Source organism: Sander lucioperca, chromosome 7 (genome assembly GCF_008315115.2).
Source record: "Sander lucioperca isolate FBNREF2018 chromosome 7, SLUC_FBN_1.2, whole genome shotgun sequence".
NCBI lineage: Eukaryota > Metazoa > Chordata > Actinopteri > Perciformes > Percidae > Sander > Sander lucioperca.
This window is the reverse complement of record NC_050179.1, coordinates 32,712,402-32,730,662: the sequence shown is the minus strand read 5'-3', so window position 1 is coordinate 32,730,662 and position 18,261 is coordinate 32,712,402. Positions and strand designations below refer to the sequence as shown.

General features: G+C 42.4%; 2 protein-coding genes across 3 annotated transcripts in view; one reads left to right on the top strand and one right to left on the bottom strand.

The window, feature by feature from the left end:
- Window positions 1-1,302: 1,302 nt before the first annotated feature.
- Window positions 1,303-13,216, top strand: drd4a (dopamine receptor D4a). Its single transcript, XM_031279791.2, has 4 exons — window positions 1,303-2,129; window positions 4,187-4,299; window positions 8,855-9,441; window positions 12,708-13,216. Exons 1-4 carry the CDS (start codon window positions 1,869-1,871, stop codon window positions 12,920-12,922), a joined length of 1,176 nt encoding a protein of 391 aa, XP_031135651.1. The 5' UTR covers window positions 1,303-1,868; the 3' UTR covers window positions 12,923-13,216.
- Window positions 13,217-16,048: 2,832 nt separating this feature from the next.
- Window positions 16,049-18,261, bottom strand: part of deaf1 (DEAF1 transcription factor) — an 18,038-nt gene continuing 15,825 nt past the window's right edge. The window contains exons 11-13 of one of the 2 annotated variants that reach the window (XM_031279761.2): window positions 18,099-18,200; window positions 17,806-17,895; window positions 16,049-17,220 (exon numbers count right to left, since the gene is read on the bottom strand). In XM_031279761.2, the coding sequence (XP_031135621.2) occupies window positions 17,122-17,220; window positions 17,806-17,895; window positions 18,099-18,200 (291 nt within the window). In that variant the 3' untranslated portion in view covers window positions 16,049-17,121. Of the gene's footprint in view, window positions 17,221-17,805; window positions 17,896-18,098; window positions 18,201-18,261 lie in introns of those variants that run through there. The other variant, XR_004897780.1, reaches the window with a different exon arrangement.

Here is an 18,261-nt window from a genome sequence, read left to right as displayed (position 1 = left end):
TTTTGTGGAAAAAAATGCCTTGGTTACCTTGTTTCAAGCCATTGTGGCGTGGTATAGAAAGCCTGCAGGAAGACTCAGCTCAATTTGTGCCAGTTCTCATTAATATTCAACGAGCTAAGCTGCTTGACTCTGATTGGCTAACAGCTAGCCAATGAGAGCCTGGCTATCAGCATCCTTTACTCAGCGCAACTGGGCGAGCTCATGAATAGTAATGAGCTCAGACAACATGACGTCAGACTGACCAGCTTTTGTAATTGGCCTGATTTCTCTGCGTATTTCTTTTCAGTGGCTAGAGCTGACAGGGGGTAGCAGTTCATTTTCACATTCACGACATAACACAAACACATATGGACCTAACATATTTCAAAAAATACAAGTAAAATCGGTTTTGGGTGGCAGGGCACTTTTAAATGTTCTTATAAAATGTGTGCAGTGTGAAATTGTATCTGAAGAAATATTACACTCTATAGTTCCAAACAGCCTCCGCCCATGTGAGCCTGATTTCCTGATTTAAATAAATCCAGATGTTGAGCGTAAACAGCAGCAGAGGATTCCTGCTGTTTGGCTGTCTGTGTCTGGGGAGGAGGGGGGGGGGGGGGGTCCTCCTGTCTGACCCTGCAGCTCTCTGCTCACACCTTCATTTCCAGAGCCCATAATTACAACATTAAGTAGCCTATAGCCTATTTTAACATGCATCACATGGTCAGTCCATACCAGACCTTTGTAATCACTTCACAAATTGTTAACTCTTTAAATTTCTGTTTGATTTTTATGTATGTGAGATATATGTGTGTATGTGTGTTTGTTGTCTAAGCTACTGGATGCCTAAAATTTTCCTCGGGATGAATAAAGTATCTATCTATCTATCTATCTATCTATCTATCTATCTATCTATCTTAACGGGTACAAACGCGAGTGTTTCTACTTTCAGCCTACTTAAGATCTGACTGTGAAAACTAAACCAAAGTGAAAACAAGTATAGGCTATGTATTATCATTTCATAATAACCCTAAAAGAAAAATCCATTAAAATACCTCGGCCTACATCTTTAACGTGATATAATGCAGTTTTAACTGGATTTTGGTTCATTGCCTCTGTTGTACACATTAAATTATATTAATTATTTCACTGCTTGTTGCTGCGACTCTCTGTGACTATATCCTAAATTGTGGATATTACACACACACACACACGCACGCACGCACACACGCAGGCAGGCAGGCAGGCAGGCAGGCAGGCAGGCAGGCAGGCAGGCAGAGCGTCAGCCAGACAGATGTACAAACTGTCTCCTGCTGCAGCTCAAGGACTGAAGGACGCTGTAAAGCGCAGCTGATAAGCGGCTTTAATCGGCTAATTTGGCAGGCTGCAGGTAAACTCACCGGAGCTGAAAACACCAGCAGTCCGACGCACTCACCGCGGTCTGACCGCAGCGACGCTGGTCGTCACTCTTCAACCTGAGCTTTTAACAGAGGACACTTTGGATTTCCTCTCCAACCTTCTGATGATTTGAGGATTTTATGCGCTTTTTGATTTCTTCTTCGCGACACAAAATGTTCCCTTCTCAAGAGGACAGACGCAACTTCATCAGCACCTGTTGCAATTATGAGTTAAGGGTGTAGATGCGTGTTTTATTTTGGAAATAGAACCAAACTCCACCTGTTTCCACCATCTTTTACGCGGAGGATTTTGTTGCGTAAAGTGCGCAGCGGGAACACTCTGAAGCTCCAAAGTAGAGTCTGTTAAGAGTCTCCCTGACACCGTGATGAGACCACAGTGCGGAGACCAGAGTCCGGCCCGGCCTTCATGAGAGTCCGCTGGCCGCGCTGCTGCGGCTCGGACCGGGACGGAGCGGAGGAGCCGCGGCGGAGATGGCGGGTAACCTGAGCGCGGAGGCGGCGGCTGCAGCGGCAGCGGCGGCTCCGGAGGCGGCCGCTGGGGGACACAACGTGCCTGCCCTGTTGTTCGGGGTGCTGCTGATCGTTGTGATCATCTGCGGGAACCTGCTGGTGTGTCTGAGCGTGTTCACCGAGAAGGCGCTGAAGACCACCACCAACTACTTCATCGTCAGTCTCGCGGTGGCGGATCTGATGCTCGCGGTGCTCGTGCTGCCGCTCTTCGTCTACTCCGAGGTGAGATTAGACGGAAACACACTGTCCGTCTGTGGGAATATTAGTTTGGGTATAGCTACAGGTGAGGCAGCTGCTTTCTACTTTAAATGTTGACCTTACAGCTGCCTGCAGAGCTGTTCCAGGGGCCCCCACTCTGTTCCAGGGGCCCCACACATGTCCTCAGAGTCCAGGTGCAGGTCTGTCTGTCTCTGCAGCAAGTGTAATGGATTCTTAATCCTTAAAATAATAATAATAATTAATTAATTTATATAGTTCTTTATCATAGACACTCAAAGCGCTTCCTCTCTGTTTCCTCTGATCTCTTCCAACTCAATTAATGCACTGTTATGTGTTTTATGAAGTATCTGCTTGGTTCAAGTGGGTTTAAGGGTTACAAATCTCTTCAAATCAACCCCAAAAAGCATGAAAGTCATCACAAAAATTGTCACTTTAAATCAAAATGTGCGGCTATTTAAGGAATGGCTGTCATGTCATTTGGTCAGGGATTGATTAGAGGGTTTTACACCTTACAAATCCCTTAAACCACGCAGATCAACAAGTACACAGTACATTTGCATCTTTTGTTCTCACACTTCAGATTTTTATTGAGGAAATTGTTTTCACAGCAAGGCAAAATTAAAAACATAAACAAAAGAAAAACACAATAGAGGACGTTACAAGCGATGAGAGAAAAAACAAACAATAAGAACAGGGATAAGAGAAAGATCTGAGATGAACAAGGAGAAAGTTAGAATTACAAGTTCTTATTGCACATGCGGGATCAATAAAAAGTTGAACCTGACGCACCTTGTTTTACGCATCTGCTGTGATGGATTCGTGTTCATCAAAGTGTGATTAAACATTACATTGTGGTAACAAATACCACAATGTACAAATACTGTGCTTCAGATAAAAGTCATTCATAATTTTACTTGGGTAAAAACATTTGTTTGAGATACAGGTTGCTGTAGCTATACGTAATTAAAGTACCAAAAAATGTTATGCAGAATGGTACATTTCAGTATAAAATATAATACATCGGGATTATAATTATTGTCCATCCATCCAGAGGAGTGTCAGTATGTCTGTCCATCCATCCATCCATCCATCCATCCATCCATCCATCCATCCATCCCACCATCCACCCACCAACCCACCCACCCATCCATCCATCCATCCATGCATCCATCCATCAATCCCACCATTCATTCATCCACCCATCCATCCATCCATCCATCCATCCATCCATCCATCCATCCATCAATCCCACCATTCATCCATCCACCCACCAACCCATCCATCCATCCATCCATCCACCCACCAATCCATCCATCCATCCATATTTTTTTTGGGTCTCAGTTTAAAAAAAAAACATGTTAGTGAGGCCCGGGGTTTGAAATCAGTGAACTGTCCCTTTAACCATTAACTCTGAACTCCAGCTGACCCTCAAGTGAAGCCCCACCCCCTCCCATGACATCACTGAGCGGATTTTACAACACCTCATCCGACAGCAGCAGACATTTAAATTGGCTTTGTTTTATTTTGCCCTCATTAATTTGCCTAATTCATCTTTAACTTACTCAACTCTAAAACTATTCTTTGGCAGAAAAAAAACTTCATCCATAAAATCTAATTTCAGATGAACTTTGAACACTTGAGTCCAAACATAGTCAGTCTTTGTCCAACACAGTCGCAGACACATTCCTCCAGAGGTCAGCTCAGCTCCGGAGGTTCAAGGGTCAGCCGAGGGAGCCCCACAGATGACAATAGAAACATTGATTAATTATGGCTGTTCTTTTATCCTCTCTGTGTATTTATCCATTACGCTGTTTCGTCCTCACAGTTATTTGTTTTGTACTGAACTTGTTTCTGTTTTTATTGTAAAAACACACATTTGACCACAAAAACCTAATTATATTATATACTGTATATCTCATTTATTCATTATAAATATATAATAAAGAAACAAGAGATGAAAAAAAACATCTCAAACAAGGTCCACTTACTGGCTTCTTCTGGGGCTTTTGACCTAATCACACAGTCTTCATCAGCAGATGTACTGAGTGTGTCTCTCTCAGTTCCAGGACGGCGTGTGGACCCTCAGCACCACCCTCTGTGACGGCCTGATGACCATGGACGTGATGCTCTGCACCTCCTCCATCTTCAACCTCTGCGCCATCAGCGTCGACAGGTCGGTGCTCAACTAAACACCCCCCCCACACACACACACACACACACACACACACACACAAATATGATGAAGAATCAATAAAACCCTAATGTTCATCATCACCACCCACCCAAACAAAAATCAAGAAAAGATGACACAGTAACTATAATATTCAAGACTAATATACACGCACGCACACACACACACACACACACACACACACACACACACACGCACACACACACACACCCAGCGGGTCTGTCTGTGAAAATACGATTCAAATGTAGATGTCTGATCTTTGACCTGGAATGTGCTGCAAGCTTTTAAGCGGTTTGAACAAGTCATTGTAGTAAACAAAAGTGGTGGCAGTGGTGAAAGAAGTATTCAGATCTTTTACTTGAGTAAAAGTACCAATACCACACCGTGATACAATACTCTGTTACAAGCAATGGCCTGCATCCAAAATCTTACTTGTGTATATACTGTTTATCCTATACACTCATCTGCCATTTCATTAGGCACACTTTAGTCTTGCATTGCCGGCTGTATGGCAATATTTTGTCCACACCATGCATGACAAGGGCAGAATATTAGACTTGAAACAGGAAGATCCCACACTCTGCTCCTGCGACAGCATCACCATTTATTGAAGAGACGTACGAGTATTTTCAATGGTTGAAACAAACTCTAAACGAAAGTCTAGAGAGGCCGAAACAAATCTTCCTTTTTCAGGTCTAATGTGATATTTTTCAACGCACCTGCATCGAAGAATTGTTGGATGTGCGAATTGTTTCTTCAAAAAGGGGGTGGACTATTAGAAACATCTTTCAATTTAATGCACTCCGGTATAACACCGCCACCCACTACAACCTCAATGATAAACTTAAAGTAGAAATATACCTTTCTGACAGTGTCAGTCAACAGAAACTGGAAAACTCTAAGCTTCCTAGAAGTAAAATTCATGGCAGAGTTTTGGTATTGATTACATTACATTATACAGGCGTACCTAATGAAGTGGCCGTTTGCCGACCCTAGAACCGAAAGAGAAAACACAAACAAACAAATGATCCAAAAATTCAACAAGGACAATTGGGGAGAAATTTCACTCAAAACCACAAAATTACAACTACAACTTCTCTTACAAAGTCTGGAGAATCTTTCATACAGTATCGTACAAACCCATTCACGTGGTAATGCAGGTAATGATTAAGTAATATATTATTCTGAAATGAGCAATTTAGCATGAGTACTTCTACTTTTGGTACTTTTAAGTATTTTTTTGATGCTAATACGTTGGTTCATCAGCAGATGGAAGCAGTTCAGATCAACGTCTGTAACTCGGCATAGAGGACAAGTCATGCGTTGAATATAATGGAAAGTTTCAACATCTTGGGTACATATCTACATCTGCAGTTGAAGATCAGTGGGAAAGTCTGGAGACCACCAATGTCAGGATTTATCGTCTGGAGACTTATGAATGTTTGTATACAATTATAGAGGGAGAATGACCGACCACCGTCTTGCTAGCATGACCAAAAACAATTCAACAAATTCATCCAGAACACCTAAAAAAAAAAGTCCCTAGATTTGACCGAATGATTCACCGGAGCAAACTGTTTTTATCACGGTGAATTTCCTCCAGCAGTAGTGAGGAAGATGCAAATGATTCAGACAAAGCTCTGCAGCACAAACAAACCTAAAAGTCCTGCAGGAATATCAGAGTAAACTCTGTGCAGGTGATTAAAAGGAAGGGGTCAAAGTTCAGTCGTAACTCACAGACTCCGTGTCATAACCGGAGCTTTAAAACGGCCTTCGGGTCCCAGGTCAACCAGCTGATTATCAAAACCAGAGTCCTGAGGACGTTTCAGCTCTCCACCAAACAGCAGACATCATTGCACAGTTCACTCTCATGTCGAAATATGACGATAACCTTCTTGTGTGTTTCTTGTAAAAGCTCCAAAAGAAGAAAAATCCGAACAATTTAAAGCCTCAAATGAAGGAATGCATCTCGTTAGATTGACGCAACGAGATTATCCAAACTCTCGGCTGATCTTGAAGGATGAAACTCGAAGCTGCTGCTCGAATCTGGTGTCCCAACTCCAGATAAATATGATTACATCGGAGACTGATGGCGGCAGTGACGCTAACGTAGACTGATGGTGATGAGCTGAAGCTTTTTGAAGCAGCCGGGAGCAGTTAGAGGTTTAAGAGTCTGAATAATTCAATGGGAGCGGGAAGGAAACAGATCCCGATGGTCTGCAGAGAGTCCACCTGTCCACAGGCTTCTGGTGTCTCTGCAGGTTTGAAGGTTTTTAACAGCAAACTGACTGATGACTTGCTGTCATTCAGGGATGGATTACTGAGAAGGACCATGGGTCCAGGCGCTGAGGGGGGGCCCCCGAGCCAGACTATTATTCAAATTTCTTGTTCTTGAAAGTTAAAGAGGTCAGTCAGAAGTACGTCTTTTGTTCAGTTCAGACACTTTAGTTAATCCCAATCGGCAATTCATTTGCAGCAAACAGTAGTTAAAAAATGTTAAAGATGCCGGAGGAAACATATTAAAAAGATATGGGGACAGGTTACAATAACTAAAAGCATTAAATAAAAGCAATACATAAGAGACAATAAATAAAGGCAATGATAAATCAATATAAAAAAAAAATTCCTATAGTCTCTGTGATAGCCATCGTTTAAGATGAGCATTGTTTGTGTTGAGCAGCCTGATAGAAGTAATACAAGACTTGGAATAGCGATTAGTTCTCCCCGGAGGCACATTATACTGCCGGCCCGAAGGCATTATAGAGAACTCTGTATGCAGTCTGGTTGGCTGATAATTTTCTTTGCATTCTCAGCCACCTGTTTCTCCCAAAGGGAGCCTAAGTCTCTCTGCTGAACTCCAGTAATCTTGGTGCAAACCTTTATAATGCCGTTTTGGCTGTCCTCATTCAGACCGTCCTCACCCAGAAAACGACCGTATAGGTCGATTGTGCAAGCATGCACATGACGACCCATATGTATGTTGGCTGTTAGGCAGCGACCTCTCGTGGCTGTAGTAAATATCAGGGGAGCAAATGAGGAAGTGAAGTGACAAAGTATGAAATGAACCGACTTTTCCGGAGTTCATGACGCAGTTACGATCTCAATTTAGTAGTTTTACGTGATTCATTTCAAGCCAATGCCTGATGATTTCCGAACCTTAAGTATTTTTGTTGCTCAACTCATAATGTTTATCTGTACCAAGCAGAACTTGAAAAGACTGGCTACTATGTTACCGTTGGGATGAAAATCTCTCATTTCTTTACAATATTTTAAAATATTTAACTCAAGCATTTGAGCACTGCTATTTTGAATACCCCTTATAATAGTTTTTTAGTTATTTATGACGAATACTCTGTGTTTTTGTCCCTGCTCATTGTTCCTCTTTTGTGCAATGTCACTTCAAAAATACATTTTGATCTCAATGGGACTAGCTATTTAAAGAAAGAATTAAATAAATGACTAAGGACATTTTGACCGGTCAATCAATTAACTGCTGCATGAAAGCATCATTAACTTTTTTAGATCCGGCTGTGAAAGGTCAGATTGTCTGCTGTAAAAATAAAAACGCTGTGAATCTGATTCATTTTGGAACGGCAAAGAAAGAAGAGTGCTCTGATTCTGTCAAGATTCAAGTTAATTACTTTTAAAGGGTTGCAATTAATAAGATAATGAAAGGTGAACGTTGTTATGTTTGTGGTTATTTCTGTATTTTATGTTGTTATTTTTGTTGTTATTTCTGTATTTTATGTTGTTATTTTAAACCGTTTTTATTTATTTTTTATTTTTACTCTTGAGTTGAGGTGTCAACACAAAGAAAAGCTCTTCAGTAGTGTCCCCTGCTGAAGAAAATAGTGTTTTATCCACTCAAACTATCGTTCAGGTTGTCCTAAAATGTCTTCATAATGTTCCTGCTCACCAGAGGATGAACCTGTTAAACGTGTTTCATGCTTCTTGCATTCAGCGTGCTCGGTGGGGTGCGGACGGCGATATGACACAAACGTGACCTGGGCGCGGAGGGTCTGCGGAGGGCCTCCAACATTTTATAACAACGCACAATGATTGGCTACAGGAGAGAAGAAGTTCTTTGAGCCGCTCTGACCGTAATCAGTATGAAAGACAAGATGGTTCGCGGCAACAATGCGCACCATCCGCAGAGCACCGTCCGCAGAGCACCGTCCGCAGAGCACCGTCCGCAGAGCACCGTCCGCAGAGCACCGTACGCAGAGCACCGTACGCAGAGCACCGTACGCAGAGCACCGTACGCAGAGCACCGTACGCAGAGCACCGTACGCAGCGCCCCGCCCGCGCTGAAGGCAAGAACACATGAAACCTGTTTTCGATTTTAATGATCCTTTGACTTTTCTTCTAGCGCCACCCTCAGGACAAACTGCACATTTATCTTTACTAAACCTTTAAGAATATCTAAATCATTCTGAAGAACAAAAAAACAAAAGAAAAGGAAAAAGAAATTTCTCACGGGCTGTCAGTTTGTCATTTCAGGGGCCGCAGATTCTAAAATGTCTCTCACTTGTTGCAGGTTCATCGCCGTGTTAATCCCTCTTGCCTACAACAGGAAGCACGTGGACCTGCGGCAGGCGGTGCTGCTGTCGGCCACCTGGATCATGGCACTGGCGGTGGCCTCACCCATCATGTTCGGCATCAACAACGTGCCGGGCCGCGACCCCACCGAGTGCAAACTAGAGAACGACGACTACGTCCTGTACTCGTCCGTGTGCTCCTTCTTCATCCCGTGTCCCATCATGCTGCTGCTGTACTGCGGCATGTTCCGCGGCCTGCGGCGCTGGGAGGAGGCACGTAAAGCCAAGCTGAAGAACAGCATCACGGCCTGCCGCAAGCTGCAGGAGGCCGCCGCCTCGCTGCCACCGCTGGCCTCACTGCCGCCGCCGCTGCCACCCATCATAGAGAGGGAACTGACGGAGAATCTGGATGAGCCGTCCACCTTCCCGTCCACAGAAAAGCCCTTCCACTCAGAGTACAGAAGCGGCCCTGTGCATACCGTCAGCTTCACAGAGATCAAGTTCAACCCCGACCCTCGCAGGAGGAAGACGGCCAAGATCAACAACCGGGAGAGGAAGGCCATGAAGGTGCTTCCTGTCGTTGTGGGTGAGTTCACTTCCTGTTAAGCAGTTTTATCCCTACCACACAAGACTGGACTACCAATAAACTGGGCAACTAGATTAAAGGATCCAGAATTCAGCAACACTTGTAGTTTATTGTATACTTATTGTGAGCCTGATGAATGCCACAAGTTGAAACTGAGGGATCTCACAATATAGTGGTGAGCTCTGGGCCTCGAGCCGCTGTAGAGTCAGGGGTTACTGGCACAACTGCACCTGCTTTCAAAGTGCACGGAGAAAGGAAACAGTCATAAAGGGTCATAACTCCAGCAACACTTCTGGTAGTCTCACATTGTCAGACCTATCTCAACAGTGCTGTGGAGTAAGGTCTGGCTACACCACAGATGCATTCTGGAATGGGAGAAAACAACTCTCTGGGTTGTTTGCATTTCTTGAAACCAATCACAGTCGTCTTAGGCGGCGCTAAGCTCCGAACGCAGCGACAGTGGCTCTGCTAAATAGTCTTGTGAAGGAACTTGTTTTGGTGGAACATTTGCACCCTGCAATAGAAAATGCCACATACAATATTCAGTACCGCTGACCTGACAAAGCACCACAACCGGCAGGGACTTTTTTGGGACTATTTATGTGGACGTTTGTGTATTTATTGTTTATTTTTATATAACATTGTGTTTACAGGTGTGTCAACTGCAGCGGCTGTGCAAGAAGGAAACGAGATGAATGAGGATAGAAACGTCCACATAAATAGTCCCAAAGAAGTCCCATTCACCTTGTCTCACTTCACCATCAATGGAAATGTTCAGTTTAATGTGAATTAGAGCAGTCGTTTGCCCACTAGCTCACTTAACAACGCCTCAGCTAATGTTGTGTCAACTCACAGTGGGTACAGAGCACCGCGAGCTGCCGGTCGTGGTGCACTCTCACTTCGCCAGCCTTTTTTTGCCCACGGCTGTGTTCTGAATGCTCAAACACAACGACCGTGTCTTTAACAATGACGACAAAAAAGATGAAAGGCAGCATTACTTTTTTGCAAATTCCAATTTCAAACAGAAAGCAGGAAGGAAAAAAAGAAGGATATGAAGCTGCAGTCGGTTGGAAGATGAAGACAATCTGTCAGTTTTATTTCCATCACAGCACAGTCAACTCATGAAATAACTCTGTAGAACTGCTCAAAGCTGACCAAAATGACCAAAATCCACCCGATCGTCTAACAGCAAGATTGATGATTGATTAAATCAGTCATAATGACCTGATCTGGTGGAAAATGTAGGTCGATTCCAAAATGAGTTGGTGGCTAAACCTGCACATTGTCTGTCAAATGTAACTCTGTAACTGAACTCAAGACACGAAACTGATCAACTCCTGGTAAAACAGTGAACAAGGCGACTCCTCCAAAATGTCTTAAAAGGTTTAGGGACTGCAATGTAAATACTGTGTGATGGTCATTAAGTAATCTGTTACGTTCTAAAATTAGTTGGTGTCTTAATCCACACATTGTCTGCCAAATGTGACACATCCTGGACATGTTTGTTCACTGAACTCAAAGACACAAAACTGATATCATCGCCTAGTAAAAAATCTGAGTTTAGTAACTTTAATGCAAAGTGTTACGTGTCAGTGCGTAAACCGTTTCGGCCCAACCATGACTGTCTTTGGTCTCACATGGAACAAACATTAGCTCCCAAACATTTAGATTAGTTATCGCAAAGTTACTTTAGAGTTACAAAAGATTTAGTAAAAAGTTATCCATCCATTTACCCAAAAAACTTACATGAATTGTGATACAGTGTGAACTGTGGGTACCTGAATGCTACACCTCCACCTCTGATGTCTGTTCAGAGGCACTAACACATCAGTTAGAAAAGGTCGTCCTATTAATAGCAGTGTTGGTTCTAATACGTTGAAGTGATTCCCTTTAGCACATAGCAGCTAATCCTGCAGCCCCTTTAATCTGAAATCCAATTATTACATAAGGCTCGGTCAGACACGATTTTCAGCGTGCAGGTAGTTCTCATGCATCTCTGCTTCATTAGCTCACCTAACAGTTCAGGTGACACGAGGACAAGGCTTAACTATATAAAGAAAACTCATTTTCAAATAGTTTTACCAACGCAAGATTTGGCAAATCTGCATTAATAGAATCAGATAAAATAATGCAGTTATTTGTTGTTGAGTAAACTCTGGTCTGGTTTTCTATAGTTTTCTTTACTGAAATATTCTTACAACTCTGCCACTGGCTGTCAGCAAATTACACTTAACTACCACTGATCTACTTTCTGCTACCTGTGGAAAAACTTACATGATCACTTACATTAGAAGGTCATATAGGTAGGTAGGTAGGTAGATTGGGAGGTGTGTAGATAGGTAGGTAGATCTGTAGGTGCATGGATAGGAAGTTGGCAGACTGGTGGGGAAGTTAGGCTGGTAGGTAGATCAGTTTGTAGTTTGGTAAGTAAGTAACTTGGTAGGTGAGCTCAAGTTGCCTCATTATCTCATTTGACTCGGCAACAAATTGGTAGATTGGTCGGTCAGTTTGTGTATATTGGTAAGTATGTTGTAAGTAAGTAACTTTGTAGGAGGGTAGGTAAGTAAATTGTGAGTTGGTAGGTAGATAGATAGGTGAGTTGGTAGGTTTGAAGATGGGGGAACTTGGTACTTTGGTAGGTAGGTTTTTAGGTTGGTAATTACCAGGCCCACAAAGAATCTGCGGTCGCAGAATTCTCCGTATATTACAAACAAATTAAAAAGGAAAAAAAATAAAAATGTAGAATGTTAACACATCTCCACCCCAAGCAACAAACTGTCCATTAAGTTTTTCATTCTGGATCACTGCTGAAACTGTAAAAAAAAATTACCTTGGGAGGTGAGTTGGTAGATTGATAAGTACAGTAAGTTTGTAAATAGGGAGGCGTAGCTCTGCTTCCTTAGTTTATCTGACCATTCAGATGGCATCCCAAGGATAATCTACCAGTGGTTATTGGTAGGGAGGTTTTCAGGTAGTTCATAGGTTTGTGAAGTATGAAAGTAAATTGGTGGGTGAAGCTCTGCTTCCTTAACTAATCAACAATTCATCCTGAGAGTAGGGCTGGATGCAGTTAGTGGGCTGGTAAATAGATAAATTGTTAGTATGGTTAGTTAGTAAGTTAGTAGTTGGTGACGCCCTGCTTCATTAGTAAATCTAACTATTCAGAATGGAGTTTATCTAAATGTTGGTAAAATCGAGTGAGGTTTTTGGTGTTTCTGTCTTAATGTAGACTCTTAGGGACTCTTCTGATTCTTCTTCTCGTGCAGGTGCCTTTCTGTTCTGCTGGACTCCCTTCTTTGTCCTCCACACGATGCGAGCTCGCTGTCAGGTCTGCCATGTCCCACCAGCCCTGATGAGCGTGGTGACGTGGCTCGGCTACGTCAACAGTGCTCTCAACCCCGTCATCTACACCGTTTTCAACACAGAGTTCAGGAACTTCTTCAAAAAGTTCCTGCATCGCTGCTTCTCCAAGAACGCCTGATGGCGATGCCACTGCCACTGCTGCATGGACGATTTTTCAGCTGCAACCTCCGACTGTTGATTTATTGTCTGTAGTCTGTGTACTTGGCCATTGTTTTCGTCCTCTGTGAGGTTTTTATTTTTCTACATGTGACGACAGCAAAGTTTGTTTGAGTTTTGTGTACTTGTGAAGAAGCTGAGGAACAAACTCAGAGGAAAAGCAAAACAACTACATCACACAACCAACAAAGACTGATTTTATATGTTGAAATTCATCTTTTCAGAATAAAAGTTTAAATAAAAATGCTGGATTTTATGGTCTGCGCGTGGACAGAAAAACGGTAGCTGATTTTTAAAGATCAGGTCAGTTTCAGAAGGTTCTGTTTGGGGTCAAATTAGTCTCGCATTGCCAGACCCTCCTCCACAGCGCTGCGCAGGAAGGTCTGGCTAGTCCAGAAAAATGTGCTAAGGGTTTATTGGCATTTCTTTAAACTAATCACAATCGTTTTGGGCGGGACTAAGCACCGGACAAAATGACGGTGCCTCTGCAAAATAGCCTCAGGAAGGAACTTGTTTTGGTGGAACGTGTACGTTCAAAAGTTGTTTTAGTCGTTTAACAGAAAACTCAGATTGGACAGATAGTCTAGCTAGCTGTCTGGATTTACCCTGCAGAGATCTGAGGAGCAGTTAACCATAGTCCTCAGAAATCCACCGGAGTTGAGAACGCCAACACAAAGAAAGCGGAAGGTGACGGACATCCAGCCGAAATTAGCCAAAAAGAGGGACATCTGGCGTCACCTGAACAATCCCGTAAATTAAACGTCGTTGATAAAGATTATGGTCCAATCAACCAGATGATGAGATGTTTGGAAATGGTGTATACTCAACTTTATGCAGTTTGACAGTGCAAAATAAGGCTGCAGCCAATTATGTTCCAACTTTCATATAATTGGAAGAGTTTACTGATCATTAGAGGGCTGAGCCTTCCCCACACAATCTGCAACTTCAGTTAATTTCGACAGCAACCTTACCTCCCAACACCACGTCAATCAAATCACCTGGGGCCTCATGTATAAACGTTGCGTACGCACGAAAAGCTTGCGTACGCTGGTTTTCACGGCACCTTTGGGATGTATAAAGAATTAACTTGACGTGAGAATGTGCGGCCCGTCACGCAAAGTCTGTTCTGGCTCTGTAAGGTGGCGAATTCTAACTGAAAAGTGCCGAAAATCACCAAACATCACAAAATAAAGTTTCCCCTTCACTTACTGGCATACGTCTGTGACGTTGTCTATGAAAAAACAATTGTATCCGCCAATACTCCATAAAAGTTTGATCATTTATGTGGATAATGTTTCACAACTTTCACACTACTAACTGTTTAATTTGCAGGCTACTTAACCTCTGTTAAACATGAGGACGGGAAATGAATGAAAAATCCACTTAGAAAATACTTTCAGTCATCCTCTGTATTTCCCATAGATGAAATATCTACTCACTGTGCAACAAAAAGATCGGCACAGAAAATGCAATAGCGCCTGTGATTCTGTAGTTGCTGAGGCTCAGACATCCATGGCGCACAGGAGGCGGGACGCACGGATCCATCTCCCCAGGAACAAACGCTGTGTTGGGGGGGCAAACTCATGTGATGCGTAATTGATCCCGTGGGTGATTTGTAGGCTATGTAAGTGAACAAGGTGTACCCGGTCCACCAAACACTGGGCCGTCTTGACTGTCTTAATTCTGCACATATTTCTGTTCCTGTAGTCCTATTTACTATTTCATTATTTCATCCATGCGTGGCGCAGTGGTTCCGTGCGCACTGTCACCTGTCGTGGAGACGCTGACCTCACTAACCTCTCCTCCTCTGAGTCGGGTCTCCCTCCCGCTGGACTCAGTTTCACTGAGCGTACTAACACTTAAAAAATAAATGGCATTACATCAGTGACTTCAAACTGCTTATTGTGCGTAATTTGGACTGACACTGAGATGCATGTTGTTTGGTAACTGGTGTGGCGCTGCCACTATTCTCTTGATTTCCAGTTCGACATTTCTTTTATTTCTGCCATGGTTCGGTGCAGTCACCATTTGCCACTCTGGGCATTTTCTTTTATTGCTTATCCAAGATGACAATAACCTCCAAACAGAACATTTTTTTCGCGCCTCCACACCCGTGATCAGCACCTCAACCTTTTTTTTTCCGTCTGCAGAGGTATTACCCGTTGTGATTGGACAAAGAATGACGTCGGCGGCGCATTTATAGTTATTTCCATATTAATTTATGGGAGGAGGCAACGCGGGGTCGGTGGCTCGTTCACGTGCGCTCAATTTCACGTGGATTGTCATGTATAAAGGAAAGGTGTGCAGGACCTGGCGTACGCCCGGTTTTATACATGTAAATATTTCAGAGCTTAGGTACTTTTCAAGTTTTGGCTGTACGCCATCTTCTGGTATGAAAGCTGCGCAGTCTTTTATACATGAGGCCCCAGGACTTGCCTTTTTATGACACTGTCATGAATGTGTCATAAACGTTATAAACAAGTCATAAACGTTTATGACTTCTGTCATTAAGTATCATTCGATTTTTGTCATGACAAGTTGACATTGTTTGGGTTGTCTTGATTATGACAACTTGACATTAATCAAAGTGACATTACCAGAAGTTGTCTTGGTCATGACAAGTTGACATTAAATTTCTTTGGAGTGTCCGTAATTAAACCGGATGACAATATGTCAAGTTGTCATGACAAAGACATCCCAAACAAATTTAATGTCAACTTGTCATGACCAAGACAAAAAAGTTCCCCTTTAAGATCTTTAAAGAAGACTTTTAAAGTTGCCTAGATTTACAGATCCTAATTAATGTTAATGTAATAAATGTCTGTTCCTGTGGGGGGGGGGGGGGGGGGGGAGTGGGGGGCAGACACCTGAGCGCCGCTGGGACCGAGACGCAGCAGAATCAAATGTCATCATGTCTGAGCTGATTCATCAGAAGTCACTCTGACGGATCACCTGACTGCTGACTGTCTCAGATATTAAAAACTAAACTCTGTCTTCCGCTGCTAAACACAGAAAACTCAATATGAAAGCATATCCTATAAAAAATTAATGTGAAACAGAATACACGGAAACCTATCCGCAGGAGGAATGACGCTGAGAGACTCAAGTTGAAAAAATTAAATACCACCTGAAATCCGATTTTATTAACTTAATTAAATAAACATCAGACGATATGAATGACAACAAAAGTCTCTTCTGAATCCCATATGGGAAATTAAATTCAGTTTCATTAAATGGTTTAATACTGGCGGCTCTGGACTCACTTCTGTCTTTTTGGAGCTTCTGAGTTTGATTCACTTGAACCAAGTTAAAAAAAATAAAAAACTACAGAGCTTCAAAATCCTAAAAGATGATCATGTTATAATCTTGTAAAACACAAGATCACATTTACACAAAGTATCTCTGGGGTTCTTCATAGAAAACAGACTCAAACTGAAACGTTCACATAATTTAAATAAATGGGTCTTTTAGATGGAAGAAAAAACAAAGAAACTCAAAAATCAAGTATTTTTCTAATCAGACAACAATTGATCGCGCCTCAAAATGATAAAAAAAAATACCACTAACAACAGACACACACAGATAACTCATCTCTGAGTACTGGCGAGGGTGGGGAGCGGGGTTAATTTAATATGGTTTCTTTTTGTTTTATTGATGTGTTGACCTTTGTTTAACCAGAACGTTCTCTGGACGGAGATTTAAATCAGTTTATCTGGAGTCAAAATGGCAGTACAATACTGTTACATGAAACAACAGAGAGAAAACGGTAACTGAGGGAAGATAAGAAATTAAAAGAAAATCATTATGGGGATAAATAATTGACTGATTAATCCATAATGAAAATAACAAGTTAGTTTCAGCCCTAAACCGTGTTATCATATTCTCTGTAACATCATAATAAACTGCTAGTGAAACTCATTCGAAGTGAACGTGAAAAAAAATCCAACTTCGCTCTACAAATAAAAAGCCGTAACGTTTTTATACGTTCATCTCTCAGCAGAATCAGAGACCGTCTTTTCCTGTCGGTCTGAGGGGACTTTCACAATAAAAAGTTCCAGTGAGGAGATTCAAAGTCTTCATAACAGACTTGCTCCTCTTTGCACCATATAAGGAATTCCTGTGTGACGACCTCATGTTTACTGTGGGTGACGGTGGGCACCTTCATTTCACTTTGTCCATGTCGAGGGCTGTGATTGGCTCCTCCTCCTGAACAGCCACGCCCCCTGATTGACAGCAGGTGTGCTGATGTTCCTTCCAGTCCTGCAGTGAAGAAAAAAACAAACGCATCTGTGATCCACTTCAATGACCGTCAATCTTCAACGATATGTTTCTTTGTACTGTCACCCTGATAAAAGCGTCCATAACAGCAGTTTGTTGTTAAGCCTCCAAACAGCTAACTGTTGCTAATAGCTAATAAATAAAGCTAATTTCTGCTTGTGAAAAGAAACAAATGTACAAAATACAACATGTATCTTTTTCCATTTGAGTTTGTAAACAAATCATTGTCTATCAGATTGTGTTAGAAAACAGTATTATCATATGTTTGGAATCACACCTCCCCCATTTGAACGTTATCAGCCGATTAAATGAGCGTTTTTTATTGTAAGTTATCACTGCCATACATATGAGGCAACAAGGCCTTACTCTTCCTCCCAGTTGGCTCAGTAGGGTGATGTTCAATGGTTCAAACAGACCCAGGACGTGTGAAATCAAATGTTAACGTTGACTTTTTTAAAGTTACATAGGCTACTCCTACTCCTGACTTTTTTTGTGAAAAAAAAAAAGAGAAAGAAATCAAAAGATAAACATGGCTGTACTCCAGAGGCTCTCTCAGGTGAGTCGTACCTTTCTCTGACAGAAGGTGGAGCAGTAGTTGACCTTGTGACAGCCTGTACACTCACTCATCGCAACCCGACCGCAGTTCACACACATTTGCTGCCGGTAAACACACATGAACACAGGAGATATGAACAGGTAACAAACCACTTTTAAATAAGTCAGAATGCTATGTAAATATTACTGACTACAAAGGGACTACATCCTGTTTCAGGTTGAATACTGCTGTGTGTGTGTGTGTGTGTGTGTGTGTGTGTGTGTGTGTGTGTGTGTGTGTGTGTGTGCGTGTGTGCGTAACATACGTTGATGATGATCTCTGTGATGTTTTCAGAGCTCCTCTTGGCCTCCGAGTCATCCGGCTGCTCAAACGTGATCTGGTTCTGAAACGACTGACTAAGACTACACTGAACACACACACACACACACACACACAGTAACTCAGTAATAAAGTCCCATCATTCTGTA